The 19981-nt window shown below is 38.1% G+C and overlaps 1 protein-coding gene across 1 annotated transcript; it reads right to left on the minus strand.

Annotated features, from left to right (window-relative positions):
* Positions 1 to 567: 567 nt before the first annotated feature.
* Positions 568 to 1332, minus strand: LOC306651276 (AP-5 complex subunit sigma-1-like). The gene has a single exon (XM_079123840.1). The coding sequence runs from the start codon at positions 1229 to 1231 to the stop codon at positions 683 to 685; it is 549 nt and encodes a 182-aa protein (XP_078979966.1). The 5' UTR covers positions 1232 to 1332; the 3' UTR covers positions 568 to 682.
* Positions 1333 to 19981: the final 18649 nt, after the last annotated feature.

The following is a 19981-nucleotide window of genomic DNA, read 5'->3' on the forward strand; positions in this document are numbered from 1 at the left end:
CTGCCTCAGCCTCCCAAGTCTCTGGGATTATAACCATGCACCACTGTGCCTAGCCCAAATGCTGCATCTTAACTCTACCTGATAGGCTAGGACTTGGCACACAAGGGGCTATAGAATGCCCCTGCTGAACAGTGTTTCTGAACTGAGATGGAGCTAGATGGACAGCAGGCCCTTGTTAACAAAATCTCCAATGATGATGCCTAAATAGGTGCAAGGGTAGAGGCCAGGGCCTGCCAGGGTGTGGGACCAGCTTCCCTACCATGAGGAGAGTCTGCAATGACTGGAGCTTTTGAAGGAGAAGGTGTACTAAGTTTTAGGCAGCTAATGGGGCTTGAGGAAGGCAGGGGCTAAGACAGGTCTGACTGACCTCAGTGGTCTGAGTAAGTCACATGGCAGTTTTAGGATCCGATGTTCTGTAATTCTGGTGACCTGAGAACAGGCACAGTCCCACTTCTACCTTCTCATTGGTCCCCTTTCTGCCAGTTTGTCCCATCCATCTGTCCTGGCGTGGCAGCACATCAGAGCAAGAAACAGGTCAGGCAGGAGGCAGATGGCAAGCTTCCTCTGGCTATATGTTCAATCACTGTATTCCTTCCCTGTCCTCTCAGGGAGCCCCATTCCAGTGAGGGGTCTCTGGGGCCAGGCAGCACTGAATTCCTTCTCCAGAACCTGGGCAAAGTTATCATTGAGGAAAAGCAGCTGACCATGGGGGTAGAAAGCGGGTAAGGATGCCTTCAATGCGGTCAGCCTGCAGCAGGAGGTTGGTGCCAGTGGTTAGCAGCTGGAGGTGGTCAAGGAGGCAGGACAGAAGCCTGAGGGTACTCTCAACCAGCAGCAGGTTCTCATGGGCATCCAGCACCAGGGCAAAGCCTAATGAAATCACGCCCTGCCACACCACTGTTCTCAGCTCCTGGAAAGGGTCCCCTGCTGCCAGGTGGAAGGCCCCTCCTGGGGCCTCCTGTAGGTGCACAGACTCATCTAAGGATTGAGACTGCAGGTCTGCTGGGGGTCGGCCGGATGCCTGCTGCTGCAGCTGGCACATTGACTCCACCTGCCTGGCCACCGCCAAAATCTGCTCATTGCAGAGAAGCCTGTCCCTCTCTTCACCATGTGGTCGAGGATCATCAGGTGATTTCTCAGCGCCAAAGACACAGGAGTAGAGCACTCGACAAAGGCCAGTATCCTCTGCATTTGAGGCCCTCAAGATATGGATGAGGAAGGCATGGACCATGGCTCTGTGGTGGGTGCTACAGGAAAGCCAAAGATGTCACTGCTTCCCACAACCCTGTGGCACAATGCACTTTGGGGGTTGTAGTTCCTTATTCCAATCAGCCTGGCATTCAACGGTTTTTCAGTTCTGTATGTGCTGCCCCTGCAGTAGGAGGACGCTGTCGTTGAGGTGTAGCATTCGGTCTTTCCTCTGGGAGGTGGACTTCTAACCCTCAGCAGTGGGCATACAATGGTGGACTCGTGATCCATTGGTGTCTCCTATTTAGGCTTTTTATGTCCTCTTGGTTCAATTTTGGTACATCATATGTGTCTAAAAATTTATCAACTTCTAGATTTTTCTATTTTTTAGCGTATTATTTTTTGAGATATTCCTTAATGATCCTGAATTTTAGTGGCATCTATTGTAATATCAATTCTCCCCATAATTTTATTTGGATCTTCTCCTTTTTATGGTTAGTTTGGATGAGGGTTTATCATTCTGCTCTCCTTTCCAAAGAACCAACTCTATTTCATAGATCCTCTGTATTATACTTGTAGTGTTCTGTTTACCAATTTTTCTACTGATATTTATGATTTCTTTCCTTCTAGTGATTTTTGAGTTTGATTTATTCTTGCTTGTCCCAGTCTTTGAGAAGCATCATTAATTTTAGATATCATTTGAGATCTTTTTTGCTTTTCTAATATATGAACTTCCTTTTGTTACTATTTTCATTGTGTTTCATAGATTCTATATGTTTTGTTTTCATTTCATTTTGTTCTGGAATTTTTAAAATTTCTCCTTGAAGTCTTCAAAAGTATATTGTTGAATATTCACATATTTGAATAATTTTCATAGTTTCTCTGACTGACGATTTCCAGCTTCCAGTTTTCATTTTCATTCTGTTATGAACTTATAAAAAACAGGAATTTCTTTTGATTTTCAGTATTTGTTAAGATTTATTTTATGGACTAAAATGTGATTTATTCTGAAATAAGTTTTGCATACTTATAAATAGAATGTGAAATCTGTAGTTGTTGGATGAACTATTCTGTACATATCTGTTTAGTCCGTTTGATGTATAGTTCAATTTAACTCTGCTGTTTATAGATTTTTTGTCTAGAAGATCTATCTATTAGGGAGTGGAGTATTGAAATATTCTGCTATTATTCCATCAGGGTCTATCTTTCTTTTAAGTCCTGTAGTGTTTATTTTATAAAACTGTGTGCTCCATTGTTAACTGCATATATATTTATAATCATATTTTCTTTTTGTATTTAGTCTAGATTTTTATTTTTAAAATATTTTTAAAGCTCAGCCTGGGCAGCAGGCCCGGATAGGGGCAGCTTATCAGAACAGGGCAGGGCAGCTAGAGTCCTCCCCAGGTAGCCCTGATCACTCTAGCAGTGGGCTCCTCCCACACGGCCAGCTTCTCGGAGCAGGCCCCCCAGTGAGAGCCTTTATGCGCAGAACCAGCTCCAAGTCCTGGAGCTAGTGGTGAGCTCCGGCCCGCAAGCAGCTTCAGAGAAAAGGACAGGGCAGCCAGGGACTTCCCAAGCAGCCCGGCTCCCTCTGGTGGGAAGCGCCTTTCCAGGCTAGCTTCTCAGAGCAGGCCCCGCACTGAGAGTCTTTCCACACTCAGCCAGCTCCAAGTCCTGGAATCAGTAGCAGGCAAGGGGCAGTTTTCCTTGGAAGCACTGCATTATCAAGTTACGCCAAAACTTCAGGATACTGAAGGCAGGGAGGTGATACACTGAAAATCTACAGGGACACTATAAGCCAATAGAAGAATTCTGCAATATCACAAAGTCCCACTGACATCTCACCAATATGAGAAAACAAGGGAAGAAAATGTCCCAAACACACCTAGATACTATATCAATAAAACCCAATGACAGCACAGCAGAAGAAATGTCAGAAAGGGAGTTCAGAATGTACATAATTAAAACAATGATGGAAGCAAACAAGGAGATGAAAGAGCAAATGCAGGCATTGAAGGAGGAGATGAAAGAGCAAATGCAGGCATTAAATGATCACACCAATCAACAGTTAAAGGAGCAAATACGGGAAGCAAGGGATCATTTCAATAAAGAGTTAGAGATATTGAAAAAAAAAACCAAACAAACAGAAATCCTTGAAATGAAGGAAACAATAAACCAAGTTAAAAACTCCATAGAAAGCATAACCAATAGGATAGAACACCTGAAGACAGAACCTCAGATATTGAAGACAAAATATTTAATCTTGAAAACAAAGTTGACCAAACAGAAAAGATGGTAAGAAATCATGAACAGAATCTACAAGAATTATGGGATATCATGAAAAGGCCAAATTTAAGAATTATTGAGATTGAGGAAGGCTTAGAGAAACAAACCAAAGGAATGAACAATCTATTCAATGAAATAATATCAGAAAATTTCCCAAATCTGAAGAATGAAATGGAAAACCAAGTACAAGAGGCTTATAGGACTCCAAATATACAAAATTACAACAGACCCACACCAAGGCACATTATTATGAAAATACCTAACATACAAAATAAAAACAGAATTTTAAAGGCCGTGAGAGAAAGGAATCAAATAACATTCAGGGGGAAACCAATAAGGATATCAGCAGAGTTTTCAATCCAGACCCTAAAAGCTAGAAGGGCCTGGAACAACATTTACTAAGCCCTGAAAGAAAATGGATGCCAACCAAGAATCTTATACCCAGTAAAACTTACTTTCAGATTTGACGATGAAATAAGATCCTTCCATGATAAACAAAAGCTAAAAGAATTTACAAAAAGAAAGCCGGCATTACAGAACATTCTCAGCAAAATATTCCATGAGGAAGAGATGAAAAACAACGATGAAAATCAACAACAGGTGGAACTAGCCTAAAGGAATAGCCAAATAAAGGAGAAACTAAATCATGTCAAAAACCAAAAATGAGTGAAATGACTGGGAATACAAATCATATCACAATAATAACCTGAATGTTAATGGGCTGAACTCATCAGTCAAAAGACATAGACTGGCAGATTGGATTAAAAAGAAAAATACAACAATATGCTGCCTGCAAGAGACTCATCTCATAGAAAGAGATACACATAGACAAAAAGTGAAAGGATGGGAAAAACATACCTTGTACATAGACACAGCAAAAAAGCTGGAGTATCCATCCTCATTTCAGATAATGTGAACTTCAAGCCAAAACTAGTCAGACGGGATAATGAAGGACATTACATACTGCTTAAGGGAAGCATAAATCAGCAAGACATAACAATCATAAATATCTATGCCCCGAACATTGGCTCATCCATGTACGTCAAACAAATCCATCTCAATTCCAGAAGTCAAATAGACCACAACACAATAATACTAGGCGAGTTAAACACACGTCTCTCACCGCTGGATAGATCTTCCAAACACAAATTGAATAAAGAAACCATAGATTTCAATAACACAATCAACAATTTAGACTTAACGGACATATATAGAATATACCATCCAACAAATAATGAATACACTTTCTTCTCAGCAGCACATGGATCCTTCTTTAAAGTAGACCATATTTTATGCCACAAAGCTACGATTAGCAAATACAAGAAGATAGAGATACTACCTTGTACTCTCTCAGATCATAATGGATTGAAATTAGAAATAAATGACAGAATAAAAAACAGAAACTTCTCTAATACCTGGAGATTAAATAATACACTATTTTAAATGATGAATGGATAAGAGAAGACATCAGGAGGGAAACAAAAAAATTATTAGAAGTAACAAGAAAAAAGACACATCATATCAAAATCTCTGGGACACTATGAAAACAGTACTTAGAGGAAGATTTATTTCATGGAGCGCATTCAACAAAAGAAGTAGAAGTCAACAAATAAACGACTTAACACTACAACTCAAAGCCCTAGAAAAAGAAGAGCAGACCAACACCAAATGTAGTAGAAGACAGGAAATAGTTAAAATCAGAGCCGAAACCAACGAAATTGAAACAAAAGAAACGATCGGAAAAATTAACAAAATAAATAGTTGGTTCTTTGAAAAAATAAACAAAATTGATAAACAATTAGCCACACTAACAAAAAGAAAGAGAAAACTCATATTACTAAAATTCAGAATTAACAAGGAAATATCACAACAGACACGAGTGAAATACAAAACATAATTAGAAGCTATTATGATAATCTATATTCCAACAAAACAGAAAACCTTGAAGACATCAACAAGTTTCTAGAGACATATGAATTACCTAAACTGAACCAGGAGGACATACAGAACTTAAATAAATCAATTTCAAGCAATGAAATAGAAGAGGTCATCAAAAGCCTACCAACAAAGAAAAGTCCGGGACTAGATGGGTTCTCAGCTGAGTTCTACAAAACCTTTAAAGAAGAGCTCATTCCAATACTCCTCAAAGTATTCCATGAAATAGAAGAGGATGGAACCCTTCCAAACTTGTTCTATGAAGCCAATATCACCCTGATACCTAAACCAGACAGAGACACATCAAGGAAAGAAAATTTCAGACCAATATCTTTAATGAACTTTGACGCAAAAATTCTCATCAAAATTTTAGCAAATTGCATGCAAAAATATATTAAAAAGACAGTGCACCACGATCAAGTGGGTTTTATCCCAGGGATGCAAGGTTGGTTCAACATCCGGAAATCAATAAATGTCATTCACCATATCAACAGACTAAAAGTTAAGAATCACATGATCATTTCAATAGTTGCAGAAAAAGCATTCGATAAAATACAGCATCCCTTCATGCTCAAAACATTAGAAAAAATCAGGGTAGTGGGAACATTCCTTAACATTGTAAAGGCCATCTACTCAAAGCCCGTGGCCAATATCATTCTAAATGGTGAAAAACTGAAAGCATTCCCCCTAAAAACTGGAACAAGGCAGGGATGCCCTCTTTCACCAGTTCTATTCAACATCGTCCTTGAGACTCTATCCAGAGCCATTAGACAAACCAAACAAATTAAAGGGATACAAATTAGAAAAGAAGAACTCAAACTATCCCTGTTCAGTGATGACACGATTACATATTTAGAGGAACCTGGAAATTCCACCAGAAAACTCTTAGAACTCATAAGTGAATTCAGTAAAGTAGCAGGTTACAAGATCAATGCTCATAAATCCAATGCATTCTTATACATAAGTCATGAATCTTCAGAAAGAGAAATTAGGAAATCTACCCCATTCACAATAGCATCGAAGAAAATAAAATACTTGGGAATCAATCTCACAAAAGAGGTGAAAGACCTCTACAATGAGAGCTACAGAACACAAAAGAAAGAAATTAAAGACAACCTTAGAAGGTGGAAAGATCTCACATATTCTTGGATAGGCAGAATTAATATTGTCAAAATGGCCATACTACCTAACGTGCTATACAGATTCAATGCAATTCCAATTAAAATCCCAATGATGTACCTTACAGAAATAGAGCAAGGAATTATGAAATTCATCTGGAAGAATATAAAACCCAGAATAGCTAAAGCAATCCTGAGTAGAAAGAGCGAAGCAGGGGGTATCGCAATACCAGATCTTTAACTCTATTACAAATCAATAGCAACAAAAACGGCATGGTATTGGTACCAAAATAGACAGGTAGATCAATGGTACAGAATAGAGGACATGGACACAAACCCAAATAAATACAATTTTCTCATAGTAGACATAGGTGCCAAAAATATGCAATGGAGAATAGAGCCTCTTCAACAAATTGTGCTGGGAAAAGTGGAAAACCATATGCAACAGAATGAAATTAAATCCCTATCTCTCACCCTGCACAAAACTCAACTCAAAATGGATCAAGGACCTCAGAATCAGACCAGAGACCCTGCATCTTATAGAAGAAAAAGTAGGTCCAAATCTTCAACTTGTTGGCTTAGGATCAGACTTCCTTAATAGGACTCCCATAGCACAAGAAATAAAAGCAAGAGTCAACAACTGGGATAGATTCAAACTAAAAACTTTGTCTCAGCAATGGCAACTATCAGTATTGTGAAGAGAGAGCCTACAGAGTGGGAGAATATCTTTGCCACTCATACTTCAGATAGAGCACTATTTCCAGAATGTATAAATACTCAAAAAACTCTACACGATGAATACAAATAATCCAATCAACAAATGGGCTAAGGAACCGACACGTCACAGACGAAGATCTACAAGCAATCAACAGATATATGAAAAAATGTTCAACATCTCTAGTAATAAGAGAAATGCAAATCAAAACTACCCTAAGATTTCATCTCAGCCCAATTAGAATGGCGATTATCAAGAACACAAGCAACAATAGGTGTTGGTGAGGATGTGGGGAAAAAGGTACACTCATACATTGCTGGTGGGGTTGCAAATCAGTGCAATCACTCTGGAAAGCAGTATGGAGATTCTTCAGAAAGCTTGGAATGGAACCACCATTTGACCCAGCTATCCCACTCCTTGGCCTCTACCCAAAGGACGTAAAATCAGCATACTACAGAGATACAGCCACATCAATGTTCATAGCTTCTCAGTTCACCATAGCCAGATTGTGGAACCAACCTAGATGTCCTTCAGTTGATGAATGGATAAAGAAACTGTGGCATATATATACAATGGAATATTACTCCACCATGAAGAATGATAGAATTATGGCATTTGCAGGCAAATGGATGAAATTGGAGAATATCATGCTATGTGAGATAAGCCAATCTCAAAAACTAAAAGATGATTGATCTCGCTGATAAGCAGATGAGGACGTATATGGGGGTGGCAGGGGTTAGTGTTAGGGTTAGGGTTAGGTTTAGGGTTAGGGATAATGAGATTGGTAAAAATGGAGGAAGGAAGGACTGTATAGAGTGAGAAGAGGGGTGGGAGGGGTGGGGGGAAGTGAAAAAATAACAGAATGAATCAAACAACATTGTTCTATGTAAATTTATGATTACACAAATGGTATGCCTTGACTCCATGTACAAATAGAGAAACAACATGTATCCCATTTGTTTACAATAAGGAAAAGCAACCCTTTGGGGGGTGGGGGAAATAAAGTCATGCAGCTTGAAAAACAATTTTTAATTGATAGCATTATATTTATTCATATTATTTGTGTTCCTTTTGGCATAAATTATACATACAAGGAATTTAATTATTAATCCCAATTCTCACTCCCCTTTCCTTCCTGTCTTGCTCTCTCTTTTCTCTCTCTTCTACTTGTTGCTCTTCCTCTCACGTCTTTATTTATTTATTTTTGAACAATCATATATTATTAATTAGTGGTTTCTCTTTACCAATTTGTAGTGAAATTCTTTATCTCTTTTGACCAATTTTGGCTTGCAGTCTATTTTGTAAGATATAAATATAGCCAATACTTTTGGATTCCGTTTGATTATAATATCATTCTCCATTTTTTCACCTTCCATCTCTGTAAGTCTTTGCTGGTAAATGACTGTTTTGCAAATAGTTGGGTCTTTTTAATTTCACAGCTAGGCCACAAATTTTAATTACAAACTTCAGATAAATTTTATTCAAGTATATTGTGAAGGAAATGTACTAGCTCCTGTCATTGTGTTACTTTTCTTTATGTTGTTTTGAGAATTTTATATTCATTTCCCCTTTAGTTTATCTTATAGATTTAATGATTTACTGAAAGAATGATGTTTGATTCTTTCCTATTTCTCATTTTCTTAGCTTCTTTTCCAGGGTGCTTTTTTTTCTGTGCTTTTGTGATTTATCTTGCTTTCAAATCTTTGTATAGGATATCTTTGAGTATCTTCTGCAATTTTGCTTCAGTGGTCATGCATTCTTTTAGTTTATACTTATCTTGGGGGATCTTTATTTCTTCTTGAATGAACAGAGAGGAGTCAGTTTGAGAAAACATCTTTGCAAAGCAAATGCTTGATGAAGGGCCTGCATTTAGAAAATATAAAGAATACTCAAAATTCACAATTAGTAAGCAAAAAAATCCAATCAAAAATGGCAAAATATTTGAATATAGATAATTTACCCAAAAAGCATATGTGTGGCAAATGAACCCATGAAGAGATGCTCAGCAATGTGAGTCATTAGGAAAATGCAAGTTAAAACTACAAGGAGAGCTGGGGATATGGCTCAGTTGGTAGAGTGCTTGTGTCACATGCACCAGGCCCTAGGATCAACTCCCAGCACTGCACACACACACACACACACACACACACACACACACACACACACACACAAAAGAAAAAAAAAACAAAAACTGTAAGGAGATACTGTTTTATACCACTAGAATGGTCATAATATTGTTTTAGAAATACAAGAACAAGTATTGTTGGAGATGGGTTGCTGAGCCTGCCTGCCCCCCACACTGAGTATGGAGGCCGGTAGCAGAGCCTGCCTGCCTGTCCCCCCACTGCTGAAGGACACTGCGCCTGCCTCCATGCTGACTCAGCACACCCTCGCTGGGGCTCCCCAACTTCTTTGGAGGCTGGTGCAGGCATTCTGAATTATTCCTGAGGGTGTGCCCACCATCATTGGAAGGGTGGCTCCCTTCCTGAGACACCTACAGGAGACTGGAGGCCCTTCGAGAGGTACCTCTATTTACTCACTTACATCCTACACCCTTCCCCATCCTCTTGTTCACAACTAGAAATACTGTAAATAGTAATCAAACTCATCCTGTTCATTACAATAATGATAAAGACTTTATAGGGGCTATCTGGTTCAGGGCTACATTTTCTCTGTATTGGGTGCTACTGGTATTGATCTCCCCTTCAAAGGAGAGGTAGTGGAAAACTGCAGGGTCATAATAAGCCTGCAGAGGGGGAACTTCAGTATCTCTGGTCTTCACTGCTAGAGGGGAATATACAGAATCAATATGGAAAAAACAAACAGGGGAATAACGTGTCCCTAACAAACCACAATGCTATTGTGATAGAATCCAATGACAGCATGGCAGTAGAAATGACAGAAAAAGAGTTTAGAATCTGCATACTTAAAATGATCCATGAAGAAAAAGATGAGATAAGAGAGCAAATGCAGGCAGTGCATGACCATTCTAGTAAACAGTTAAAAGACCAAATGCAGGAAGCAAAAGAACAGTTCAATAAAGAGATAGAGATTCTGGGAAAAAAACCAAACACAAATACTTGAAATGAAAGAAATGACTAGCCAAAATAAAAACTCGATAGAAAGTATCACCAATCGAATAGATCTCGTGGAAGACAGAATCTCAGACAATGAAGACAAAATATTTAATCTTGAAAATAAAGTTGAACAACCTGAGAAGATGTTAAGAAGTCATGAACAGAAACTTCAAGAATTGTGGGATATCATGAAAAGACTGAATTTAAGAATTATTGGTATTGAGGAAGGCACAGAGATACAAACCAAAGGAATGAACAACCTGTTCAACAAAATACTATCAGAAAATCTCCCAAACCTGAAGAATGAAATGGAAAATCAATTACAAGAGGTGTACAGAACACCAGGTGCACAAAATTACAACAGATCCACACCAAGACACATTATAGTGAAAATACCTCACATACAAAATAAAGATAGGAATTTAAAGGCTGTGAGAGAAAAGTGTCAAATTACATGTAAGGGGAAACCAATACAGATATCAGCAGATTTCTCAGCCCAGACACTAAAAGCAAGAAGGGCCTGGAACAATATATGTCAAGCTCTGAAAGAACAGAGGTGCCAACCAAGAATCCTATACCCAGCAAAACTAACCTTCAGATTTGACAATGAAATAAAATTTTTCCATGATAAACAAAAGTTAAATGAATTTACAAATAGAAAGCCTGCTCTATAGAACATTCTCAGCAAAATATTTTGTGAGGAGGAAGCAACAATACAAGTCAGCATAGGGAGGAACTACCCTAAAGTAAAGCCAATCAAAGGAGAAACCAAGTCAGGTTTAAAAACCAAAAAATAAGCCAAAATGACCAGGAATACAAATCATATCACAATAATAACCCTGAATGTCAATGGCCTAAACTCAATAATCAAAAGACATAGACTGGCAGATTGGATTAAAAAGAAAGCCCCAACAATATGCTGCCTTCAAGAGACTCATCTCACAGAAAAAGACATCCACAGACTAAAGGTGAAAGGGTGGGAAAAACATACCATGCACATGGACCCAGTAAAAAAGCAGGGGTCTCCATCCTCATATCAGATAAAGTGGACTCCAAAACTAAGTTAGAAGGGATAAAGAAGGACATTTTGTACTGCTTAAGGGAAGCATAAAACAGCAAGATATAACAATTTTAAATATTTATGCTCCAAACAATGGGACATCTATGTATATCAAGCAAACTGTTCTCAATTTTAAGAATCAAATACACCAAAACATTAATAGTGGGGGACTTTAACACACTGCTCTCACCACTGGATAGATCCTCTAAACAAAAACTGAACAAAGAAACTACAGAAGTAAATAATACAATCAATGATATAGATTTAATGGATATTTACAGAGTATTTCATACATCATTGAGCAAATATACTTTCTTCTCAGCAGCTCATGGATCCTTTTCCAAAATAGACCATATGCTATGCCACAAAGAAGCCATTAGTAAATACAAAAAAATAGAGATCCTACCCTATATCCTACCAGACCATAATGGAATGTAATTAGAAATGAATGATAAAATAACAATCAAAAACTAGTCATACACCTGGAGACTAAATAATATGCTATTGAATGATACAATGATAACAGAAGACATCAGGGAAGAAATAAAAAAAATTCTTAGAGGTAAATGAGAACAATGACACAACATATCAAAATCTCTGGGATACTCTGAAAGCAGTACTAAGAGGAAAGTTCACTACATTGAGCTCATACATTAAAAAATAAAAAGTCAACAACTAAATGACCTAACATTACATCTCAAAGCCCTAGGAAAAGAAGAACAGATCAACACCAAAAATAGTAGAAGACAGAAAATAATTAAAATCAGAGCTGAAATCAATGAAATTGAAACAAGAGAAACAATTCAAAAAATTGACAAAACAAAAAGTTGGTTCTTTGAAAAAGTAAACAAAATTGATAAACCCCTAGCCACACTAATGAAGAAAGGAGAGAGAAAACTCAAATTACTAGAATACGTGATGAGAAAGGAAAGATCATGACAGACACCATTGAAACACATTACATAATTAGAAGCTACTTTGAAAATCTATACTCCAACAAAACAGAAAATATCAAAGACACTGACAAAGTTTTAGGGACATATGATCCTCCCAAACTGAATCAGGAAGACGTACACAATCTGAACAGATCAATTTCAAGCACCAAAATAGAAGAAGTCATCAAAAGCTTACCAACCAAGATAAGCCCTGGACCAGATGGATTCTCAGCTGAATTCTACAAGACCTTTAAAGAATAACTGATACTATACTCCTCAAAGTATTCCAGGAAATAGAAAAAGAGGGAACCCTTCCCAATTCATTCTATGAGACTAGTATCTCTCTGATACCAAAACCAGACAAAGACACATCAAGGAAAGAAAACTTTAGACCAATATCCCTGATGAACATAGATGCAAAAATCCTTAACAAAATACTGGCAAATCACATACAAAAATATATTTAAAAGATAGTGCACCATGATCAAGTGGGGTTTATCCCACGGATGCAAAGACCAGAGACCTTGCACCAATGGAAGACAAACTAGGCCCAAATCTTCATCATGTTGGCTTAGGATCTGACTTCCTCAAGAAGACTCCCAAAGAACAAGAAATCACAGCAAGAATCAATAAATGGGATGGACTCAAACTAAAAAGTTTTTCTCAGCAAAGAATACAATCAAGAATGTGAAGAGACAGCCTACAGAGTGGGAGATGATCTTTTCCGCACACACTTCAGATAGAGCCCTTATCTCCAAAATTTATAAAGAACTTACAAAACTTTACACAAAAAATACAAAGAAACCCAATCAATAAATGGGCCAAGGAACTGGACAGACACTTTACACAAGAAGACATACAGGCAATTAATAAATATATGAAAATTTTCAACATCTCTAGTAATTAGAGAAATGTAAATTAAAACAACTCTAAGATTTCATCTTACTCCACTTAGAATGGCTATTATCAAGAACACAAACAATAATAGATGTTGGTGTGGATGTGGGGAAAAAGGCACACTTGTACATTGCTGGTGGAGTGGCAAATTGGTGAAACCAGTCTGGAAGGCAGTATGGAGATTCCTCAGAAAACTTGGAATGGACCCACCTTTTGACCCAGTTATCTCACTCCTCGGTTTATACCCAAAGGAATTAAAATCAGCATACTACAGTAACAAAGCCACATCAATGTTCAGAGCTGCTCAATTCACCATAGCCAGATTGTGGAACCAACCTAGATGCCCTTCAATAGATGAATAGATAAAGAAACTGTGGTATATATACTCAATGGAATATTATTCAGCCATAAAGAAGAATAATATTATGGCATTTGCAAATAAATGGATGGAATTGGAGAATATCATGCTAAGTGAAATAAGTCAATCCCAATAAAACAAAGGTGGATGTTTTTCCTGATAAGTGGAGAATGGTATATAATGGGGGTGTGGGGGTGGGGAGTGAGAGAAGAATGGGGGAACTTTAGATTATGTAGAAGGAAATGAGAGGGAGGGGAGTATGAAAAATGGTGGAATGAGACAGATATCATTACCCTATGTACATGTATGATTACACGAATGGTATGAATCTACATCGTGTACAACCATAGAAATGAAATGATGTACCCCATTTGTGTAAAACGAATCAAAATGCAGTCTGTAAAAAATTAAAAGATTAAAACAAAGTATTGTTGGAGATGTAGAGAAATATTCAACATTACATCTGGAAATGGAAATTGGGACAATCACTTCAGAAAAAAATATTTTAAGGTTATACAAATACTTATTATATGAAACAAAGATAATACTTCTTGGAATTCAAGTGAAAAACAAATAAAAACATCATGTTTCCACACAGAGGTTTGTACAGAAATGTTTAGAGCATCAATATTCATAAAATGAAAAATGTGGAAACTACTAAAATGTTCATCAACTTGTGAGTGAACAATCAGAATTTGGTATTTATTCACTAAGAAATCAATTGTCAATAAAAAGGAATGAAATACACAAGGTCACATGTGAATGAATCTCAAAAAATATGCTGTTACTGAAGATGTAGCCAAAAGACATATTTCCATAACTATTTATATGAAATATCCACAAAAAGCAAACCTATACAGGCATAAATTCATTACTGGTTATCTGGGGCTGTGAGTGGGAGATGAGATTGATGGAAACTGGGCATAAGAGCTCACTTTAGGTTCTAAAGCTATATCTTGGCAATGATAATACAACTATTTCCATTTATTAAGATCATTGAATTGTAGAGTTAAAATGGATGTAAATTGACTCAATAAATGCCCTGTAATGATATTGTCCTGCATGCAGAATTAAATTTGAGCCTGTAACTTACTTCAAACCCAAATTCTATGATCTTCCTGTTCTTTTGTTCATGATTTCCAGGAAAATAAATGACTTATCAAAAGGCATGCATAGAGGGAATAGATTTTTAAAAAGTCTATTAAAGGAGATGCCTAGGAGGAATAGTAATGAGTTTAACAATAAATACAAAGAAATGGGGACTTCTAAAACTTGGCATTGTTTTCCTTTACTACAACCTTTCAGTATAGTATCTTATGCCCATGGTTGCATACTCTGACAAGCAATTGTGTAGTTTGAGCAATGACTAAGTCTGAATCAAAGTGTTGTGTTTCTCAGATTTACAGAGAGGGCTTCATGCCATCCTCCCCTTAGATGCACATACATACTTGTTTCAATTCCTTTACAACTTCCATCAGGCAAGCAGACAAGCATTTTATTAAGCAAGCACTGTACTAGTTACTGTGCATTAATGATGAGAAGACCGTTCCTTCAAATAAAATAATTGAGGCCAAATATATAAAATAGTACATACAAATCAAAACTAATATGGATGAAGTGGAAATGGGGCCCCCAAAGTTATTATACTCACTTTGAGCCCCATCTAATTCTACTAGTGTGGCTCAAAATGAACTCCCTGTAACCCTCACAATATTATTTCAAAGACACAAATTAAATCCATCTTCTTCATACTAGAGGAAAGGAACAAAAGTCTAAAATGGGAAAGGAAATATCACAAGCTACATAACCACCATCTTGTAAATGTATAGACTTATCCACAAAACAATTTGAAATGAAGATAATTATATACATAAAAGCCTTCTAGAGACTGGCAGCATGCCATCTTTCTCTTTTTAACCTCCACATCACTTATCATGTTGCTTTGGCCATAAGTGGACAGGAACAATTACATTTGGAATGAAAATGTGGGTGCAAACAGATTGTAAAGCCAGGGAACTGATTACAACAGCAATAACCTCACAGAAGGAAAGAAAAGTAGGTCTGAAAGAGAGAAGTAAATGTTGGGGAATATTTCATTCGTTTTGCTAGCATTTATTAAGGAATCATTAGTGCCAGGAACTGGGAAGGAATCTAATCTTAAGAAAGGATAGATAACTTAATAACAACATTATTTAATGATAGTTGCTATTATATTTGTGGAGTCTACTATGTTCTAGCAACTCTACTGGCACTTAAAAAGTTATAAAATTTAATTCTCATCGTAACAACATAAGCAGTATGGTCAGCTTCATTTGTACAGGTGAAGAACACAATAAAAACAGGTGTAACAAAAAAAGAAAAAAATGATTTGAGACTGAGAGGGAATAAAGTGACTTACCCAAGATTAAAAATTTGAGAAGTAGAAAATGCAGTGTTGTGAACCTGATCACCTTTCCATTACACCTATGAATTTTCATATGATGGATTTAAAGTAATGGAAAAAAAGTCAATAGGGTGAATTCTTGTACTAATTCAGTCACACATTTTAGGGTGAAATAGGACACATCATGGAACCTGTGGGAACCTTATAAATTCTAACTGAATCACACAGTATGACTCAGTATAGACATGCAGAGAGTTGTTGGATGATTTCCTAGAATGAAATCTCTGGAATGTTCACCATACATGTGAGAAAAGCATCCATATTGTTAAAGGTTTGACTTTGTGTGTAAATACTTCCTTAGTGTTTCTACAATCACTGGAGACACATTCTTAATTAAATTTGTGAAATGGGATTCCTGAGCTTCTCCTGGGCCACTGCCTCTCCAGGCACTGACCAAGATAAAAGCGTTCACTTAGTTACTTCCTTCCAGTGATTCCTTGCTGGCTATCACAGAGGAGGAAAAAAGAGATGCCAGGGATATGCATCATCATTCCTGGGACAAATTTGGCACGCTGGGACCTGTAGCATTTGAGAAAGGAATGATCAATGAAAAGAGATTGGCTAGTGGAAGTGGATGGAGAGTTGCCAATGTTTACTGATGAGTAGAGGGCATGTTGAGAAGTGGACAGATTCACATTATATTATAGAGGTACAACTCACCATGCCTTATGAATGCAGTAGTTCTCCAAGGGTGGTTGTTGAAGCAGCACCAACAACATTGCCTAGGTTCTTGTGAGAAATGTGAATTCATGGGCCCCACCCTAGAATTACTGAAGCAGAGACCCTGGGGATGGGGTCCAACAAAGTTTTAAATTAAGGGCCCGCCAGTGCAAACCAATTCATGATTAAGTTTAATCACACCGTGCAAATGATTGGCCTGGAGGTGAGAATTCTGTTGGAGCCTGTTGAAGATACCAGTGTCACATGGAATGTGCTAGGTTAACTGGGCAGTGAAATATATGAGTCTGCAACTAGGGTTAGGTCAGATCTTTTGACTTTCGTTGGAGGACCGTTCAGATCAGGTCCAATTCATCCAAAGTAGAAAAACTGCATGGAATAGCTTAGCCTTGTGCTGGCCCAGGAGAAGTGCTCTGTAAATCCACTGAATGAATAAAAAAGAGTCAGATTTCCTGCTACTTCCAGTCATGTGACACCACTGCTTGAGGAACAACTGTTCTTTATTTGCTCATCTGAGAAAGCACCTACTGTGGGAAAACAGGTTTCATAATATAGTCCTGTTTATAGACTTTTGTACATCTCAATACCAAATGCCAACTCCTTTCCATGCTTTCTGCTGTGGTCAGCATTTCTTGGTTCAACTTGTCCATCCCCAAGTCCCAGAGGTCTCAGTTGTCCTGGGACTTGCTCTTGAGTAGTCACAGCCCTGGTGTCAGTTCTAAAACCTACTCTCAGAGGAGCCTGAGGAGCATGCCAGAGTACTGACTGAGGACAAAAAGAAGGGCAGAGGGAGGAAGGAAGGGAGGAAAGGAGTTAGACACATGACAATTCAAAACTGTATCAGAAGACTGGTTCACTTAAGTGCTATAATAAATATTCCTGTAGAGCATAAAGGGTAGTGTGGGTGTTTTGATTCATTGGGACTGGGGTATTTGAGAAAGTTTGGGCAAGAAGTGGCATTTCATCTGCAATGTCCTTGAAATATGAGTAGAATTTTCAGTTTCATAATGAGAGAGAGCAATGTAAAATGAGGAATCTATGTAGGAAAAACCCTAGAGGAATGGAAGTTCATGAATTAGGAACTTCTGCATGGCTAAAAGACATAGTGAAGGAAACGACTGGTAGCAGATAAATGGGAATGGAGAATCTGGATGTGATTTGTGGGGCAGAATTTGAAATGCCACAGTAAAGCTGATGGACAAATGTTTGCCCAACAGGTGAGGCATAAGGAATGACATAAGAAAGAAATGAATTTCACACCATAACCTGACACACACACACACACACAAACACAGAATCTGTAACAAAATCTTTCTCACTGTATGCCCACCAACTCTTATGTAATGTTGATAATCTCCCTCTTATTTTTAAAAATAAAGTTTAGTAGCACCCCAAGCAACTGACTGTATTCATTTTAAAAGCTAACTATGGGCAATGGCCTGTATTTTCAAAAAGTGAACAATGGGAAGACAGTAGGGTGTTTGAGGAAAAATATGACTTGCATGCTCTACCAAGGGAGTCCTCACAGCAATGTGGATAGCATTAAGTAAAGGGTACAGACTGAGGATAGGGAAATAATTTGATAGATCCCAATGTGTGCAGCATTACAAATTTCCATAAGAATAAGTCCTGAAATAGGGCAATGAGTGTGGAGTTGGAAAGTAGGGCTTGAATTTGAGCAAGGTGTTGAAGGTAGAAACAGTAGGATTTGTTAAATGATTGGAGGCCAGTCCGAAAACAGGCAGGGGAGTCAACGTTGACTTTCAGATTTCAATCAGGGTAACTGTGGAGAGAATTGTGGCATTCATCTACAATTTGGGGGGCAGGCGCTGGACTGCAGTGGAGAGACATGAAGAAATAACAGTTGACTAGGCTGAGCTGAATCCAGGTGGCCAAGCCAAGCAGGCTGTGGGATGTATGGGGCTGACGCTTGGAAAGTGGTGGTGTATAACAACTAGAGATTTGAGAGACAATATTTAAAGCCATGGGAGTGCAGGAGATTCCCCCAGGAGAATGTCTAGGGTGAGAGAAGAGATGGAGGTTCCAGTGCAGAAACGCATATTCAGAAGGATATTTTAAACTGATCAACATGTACTTCCAAAATGAACCTTTTCTTGTTCAAATGAGGAATTCCTGCAGCATAGGGATATGTTTGTATCTGCACGTGGATGTGTGCAACATGTGTGTAAATATGGCATGTGCATCTTAATGCAGTGCTGGTATGTGCACAGGGGGTGGATGTAGGTTCTCGTTCACGTTATGGTGGCTGCACTCGGTTTCTCGGGCTCATTGCTGATCTCCCTTTCCCTCTTTTCATCTACCTTTTGTTTCTTCGATTCTTGTTTTTCCTTCTCCACATATCCACATGCTAATTCATTGTCACTTAAACTCCCAAGAAATAGATAGAGAAAATAAACCAGCATGGTATTTCTGGGATGACGTCTGAAGCGTAGTGTTGGAGTAGGGTTGTGCTGGGCTGGGCACATGGTCAGAGCAGGGGCTGGGAATGGGCTTAGATATAAGAATCCATTCCTGAGGCTTTTCCACTGCAAATTCTGCCATCGGTGTGTGTGTGAGTTCTGGTTATGAATGTATGTGTCTGGGTCTCTGTCTGTGTGTGCAGAAGTTTAGCTTGAATTCATTGGCTGGTGATGCCATCGTCATTGCTGCTTCAGCCCCAAGAACATTACATTTTTAACAGAAACAGTCTGCTTTGCTTATAAACTGAGGAATTTGGGATGATGGTAATTATAATTTAGAGTAGTTGAAGAGCTATGAACCATGGTTAATCACATTATCAGCATCTGTAAGGGAATTAAATGACATTGAAATGCGTGCACCATGTGAGTAGGTTGCATTTTTTCCCCTAGCTGTGTCACCACAGATTGGTTGTCCAACTTTTCTGAATCTCAGTGTCCTTGTGCATAAAATTGGGAATAATAATTCCCAGCACAGATTTCCTTTGGGAAGGTTGAAGATTAAATGAGCCAAGAGCTTTGAAAATAGTAGGTTCTCAGCAAATGTTTGTTCCTTTCCCCAGTTCTTTCTGGCCCCTTCCCTTGCTGTTTCCTTCTTCCTCCCATATATGTTTGTCTGTCCTTATGTAGACATCAAATATATATTTGTGGCACTTTCTCCATTTTGAATTTATAAACAAAGAGTTTTAACCTCTGTATGTTACTGTAAAATTGTCATTTTGGGAACATACTTATTTGGGTTTGTCTTCTTGAAACTTTGCCATTCTGCAATGTTCCTTTCTGTCCCTTGGTATTATTTTCTCTTTGATGTCTG

The sequence above is a fragment of the Sciurus vulgaris genome (assembly GCF_902686455.1).
Source record: "Sciurus vulgaris genome assembly, chromosome: X".
In the NCBI taxonomy this organism is placed as follows: Eukaryota; Metazoa; Chordata; class Mammalia; order Rodentia; family Sciuridae; genus Sciurus; species Sciurus vulgaris.

Coding starts and splice junctions, on each gene's coding strand:
- LOC306651276 (XM_079123840.1), bottom strand. CDS start 1,231: ATGGTCCATGCCTTCCTCATCCATATCTTGAGGGCCTCAAATGCAGAG.